This window comes from Populus euphratica, unplaced genomic scaffold (assembly GCF_000495115.2).
Source record: "Populus euphratica unplaced genomic scaffold, PopEup_1.0 scaffold110.1, whole genome shotgun sequence".
Lineage (NCBI taxonomy): Eukaryota > Viridiplantae > Streptophyta > Magnoliopsida > Malpighiales > Salicaceae > Populus > Populus euphratica.
The window spans coordinates 1,087,774-1,092,221 of NW_011499904.1; the positions used below are offsets into that span (position 1 = coordinate 1,087,774).

Sequence of the window (4,448 nt, forward strand, 5' to 3'; positions counted from 1 at the left end):
AGTTAAGGAGTTATTGATACTTCAAGTGTAAAATGATGATATAAAACCATGATAAAAATGCACTTTTAAGTACTAATCATTATTGCAATTCAAATATAATACCTAGTTACGGTATTTTATCATAGAATTCAACATAGACCCTAATTTTTCTAATTTTAGCTTAATTGATTCCACAAATAACATGAATTACATAAAAACACTCCTAATTGCTTTATTTAAATCCTATATTACATCATTTAAACAAAATTCCAACTTATCAAACACAACCCTAAAAAATAATAAATAATAAATTAAAACTAAAAATCTAACAATTTAACAATGGTACCCATAAAAGTAAGAGAAGTTTAGTGTTTTTACCTTGAGTTGTCGATAGCTAAGTGGTGGTCACGACAACGAGACTAAAAGAGGTGATTGAAATGATTGGTTTTGTTGAAAAAACACTACAATGATGTGTAGGGAAAAGAGAAAGAAGACTATAGTGTTTTGGTGGAGGATTGGTGGCTATTTTTAGCTATATAGGTGGAAGAATAGTTGGCTTTTTAGGTTTTTTTTATGGCAGTTGCTAGAAGAAAAAGAAGCTAGGTTTTTGTACTTATAAAACATGTGATTATGAAAAATAGTTGTATTATGTAACTATAATTTATTATCGCTTCTTTAAATAAAGATTCAATTGGTGATCACATGTTTGAACAAAAACATGATTGGTAATCATGTCTTTGTTAAAACTATGTTATTTTCCAAATATTTTTGAAAACTGTGTATTTTTTCTAAACTTTTGTATAACTTTGTTATTGTTCAACAAATTTTGGCATGTAAAGCTATTTTGTAAGGCCTTGTTTTTGTAAAAAAAAATTATTTCAAATTAATTTATTTTTATGTTCTTAGATCATTTTGATGTGCTGATATCAAAAATAAACTTAAATAATAATAATATTATTTTAATATATTTTTAATTTTTTTTTAAATTAACATTATGATAAAAAAAAAACATGCTATAAAAGTATTATTATCTTAAGCTACATGTTCTATTTCAATCAAATAGCAGTAGATTGATTGTTTGTCTTTTTCTGTGACACCTAATGTTTGACAACACATTCTACAGGTCTTGGAACTTGGAATTTTGGTTCATTCTGTGATCATTGGATTATCCCTAGGTGCTTCTAAGAGTTCAAAAACAATCAAACCTTTGGTGGCAGCTTTGAGTTTTCATCAATTTTTCGAGGGTGTGGGACTTGGTGGATGCATTTCTCAGGTAACAATATACTTGATAAAAAATCAATTTTTAGATGTGCATCAATGAATGTCCTATTCTTGCTCTTGTAACACCTATATAATAAAAAAAGATACTACTTTATAAGTATTTCTGGCTAGCATACTTTTCCATGCAAAAAAATAAAATAATAATAAGTTATAAATAGAATTATTAAATATCTCACAGCCCAAGATCCAAGATTAAATTATGAAATAAATTGTGAACATGAACAAGTATATGAAGTTTTTGTTCATCTTTAATATTGAATATTTTAAAATTTCCTTTATTTAATTGTGAAGGCAAAATTCAAGCTTCAAGCAAAGGTCATTATGATTCTGTTCTTCTCCCTTACCACCCCGACTGGCATTGCTATTGGCATATGGATATCAACAAGTTATAATGAAGCCAGTCCAATGGCATTGATTATTCAAGGCATTCTTAATTCAGCGTCTGCTGGGATCTTAATATATATGGCCCTTGTTGACCTTCTTGCAGCTGACTTCATAAATTCTAATATGCTATATAGTTTTTGGCTCCAACTTGGAGCATACCTTACCCTTTTTCTAGGAGCATTTAGTATGTCACTTTTGGTCATATGGGGAGGAAATTAATAGTCTGTGAGTGATTTGTTAGTTTATTGGAGCTCAATTAAAGGAAATTGAAACTTATTTTCATTTTCTTGGCTCATTTATATTTGTTATTCTTCTTATTCACTTTTACCTCTTCTCGCTAAAATTATCACATCTACAAGCAATGAAGCAGAGTTAACTGAAAATATCCTTTTTAAAAAAAAAAAAATTCTTGATCCTTTTACCAAGATAAGTTGCAACTATCTTGGAAAAGAATTAAAGAGAGCCACCAATTTATGTTTTTCATGTATGCAAATACTAAGTTATGTATTGTACCACTTCAAAATGGAATATAAAAAAATATTATTTTAAATCAATTAAATTTGAAGATTAACGGATCAACTTGAAAGATTACGTAAAAAACTAAAGCAAGGTGTTTTTATTGTAGCAAAGATCATTATATATTGTTTTATAATTCATTATGGATTGAAGTTGTGCTTTTTTTTTTTATTTTAATTACCAAAGTTTTTTTCTCCTCGATTTTATTGTTAGATGGCAAAATTAGTAGTCAATTGCTTCCAATTTATTAAGGAATGATACGATTCAAAGATAATGGATCAAAGTGAAAAGGATAAGAAAAATAAGTGTTGCTTTCAAAATTGATGTGAAAAGTTATGTTTGTTCCTTATACTTTCCAATGAAAATATTTCTAGTCCCTTTAGTTAAACAAAAACTCATTTTAATCTAAAACTTTATTTTTTTATCATTTAGTTCGGGAGAGAAGAGAGAGAGTTAGATTTTAATTGAAAAAAAGTAAAATCATTAGTTAACACCAGTTTCCGCCACTAAAATTACTAATCTTGATGTCAACATAGTTCATTCTTTGATAAGAGTTCTAATAGGGTGTTGTTTGACCTTAATCTTGTTTGAGATGATAGATTTAGACTAATAATTTTTTTTAGATTTGGGGTTGATTGTTAGTTTGCTCATAAAATTTTTTAGATTTGGGGTTGATTGTTAGTTTTTAAACTGACTTTTTGCTAATTCGAGTCCATATATAGGTTTATTTAGTTATCGTCCTCCTAGCTAAGCAAAACAAAAATTAAATGTGTCATGATTATGGATTTGTCCTTGATTTTGGGCCAGCGGCAGCCCTATTAGGCTTGGACTCTTGGACTTTTTTTTAAAGGGTTTTTTTTACTTCATTTAAAAACAATAAATAAAAATATTTTTTTAAAAAAATTATTCCATTAAATGCTATTTGGATGTAGTTTTTTTTGTTGTCAAATGAGATTATGATTTTTTAAATATTATAAGGCATTTTTTTTGTATAGCCCTTTGTAATTGTTTTTTTCCCTTCAAATTTGATCTAAGTTAATAATAATTGAACTAGAAAATTATGTTTTAGATATTATTTTATTAGATATCAATCAATTTAATTTTTATTTTTGGATTTTATTCTTGTTTTTTTCTCTTTATTTTTTTTGTTTTCAAAAGAGTTGAAATAATAGGTTTTCTTATAGAAAATAAATTTAGTTTTGTATAATTAAAAAAAATCAGTGCTCCTTACATGTCGCAATTAAGTATATTGACATGCATTTTTATCTTATTTTACCAGTTCAATATTTGGTTAGCACCACAATGCTTCTAACATTTATTAATGTATATGATTTTTAATTTATTTTGTCAAACATATGCATCATCTTTTTTGCTCTCAATTAAATTTTTTTAATGGTGTAAAATGAATGGTCAATGCCTATATATTTTTTAGTCTTCCTAAGAAAAATTAATCCCAACTCGCGTTGTGTAATGTGTGCAAATAACTAGTTTAAAACAAGGTTGTTAATGTTGTTTTATTCTATTTGGAATGACCGATATATCTTATTCTAGTTTAAGAAACAAAACAAATTGGAATAAGTTTCATCCCACTCAAAGTCTCTGCCCATTTCAGAAATTCCTCCTAAATTTTACCCAAAACATTTTGATTTTATTTTGGCTATTCTATTCTAGCCAAATAGTGTTTTTAAAAAAAATTTAAAGTCTATATTTTTTTTAAAATTTCATCTTTTAACACTTGGTTTATTGAATATTGAACTTTATAATTTATCAACACTTAGTTTATTGAATATTGAACTTTATAATTTATTGTGGTTTGCTTTTTTGTAGTTATCCTAGTCTCATAACCCATGTCACAGGTTTGACTGGTTAACTTGGTTAACTTAAGTTTTTTTGTCTATTTTTTAACTGATTTTTTTTCCAGTTTTATCATTCAATATTTTCAACATTTGGTTGATTATGAATTAGGATTTTTCATTTGTTTCGATTTATTTTTATAAAAGTATCTCAATCCCATGACCCTAATAATGAGTTTTGCATGTTAACTAGAATAGACTTAAGTCGTTTTATGGTCTCATAACCCAGGTCAATTCAATATATTTCTGTGTTAATATTTTTTTTTAAATATGTAATCTTGATTTTTTTCTGGGTCAAACAGTATTTTCACTAGTCGTCTAGATTGTCTTTAGACCCATCGAGTCAATCATGTCTCATCAGGTTAACTTTCACATTTTTACTTTTGTTTGAAATTTGAATTGTATAATTTTAAGTTAATTTATCTTTGGATTCCA

At 26.7% G+C, this 4,448-nt stretch overlaps 1 protein-coding gene and 1 long non-coding RNA gene across 2 annotated transcripts in view; one reads left to right on the top strand and one right to left on the bottom strand.

Moving 5' to 3' along the window:
* LOC105133271 (zinc transporter 1-like) overlaps positions 1 to 1,961 on the top strand; it is a 9,381-nt gene extending 7,420 nt beyond the window's left edge. Inside the window, exons 2-3 of the mRNA XM_011037190.1 lie at positions 1,103 to 1,252; positions 1,552 to 1,961. Coding sequence (XP_011035492.1) covers positions 1,103 to 1,252; positions 1,552 to 1,863 — 462 coding nt within the window. The 3' untranslated portion in view covers positions 1,864 to 1,961. The remainder of the gene's footprint in view (positions 1 to 1,102; positions 1,253 to 1,551) is intronic.
* LOC105133270 (uncharacterized) overlaps positions 1 to 4,448 on the bottom strand; it is an 8,970-nt gene that overhangs the window by 3,497 nt on the left and 1,025 nt on the right. The gene's annotated exons all lie outside the window — the stretch shown is intronic.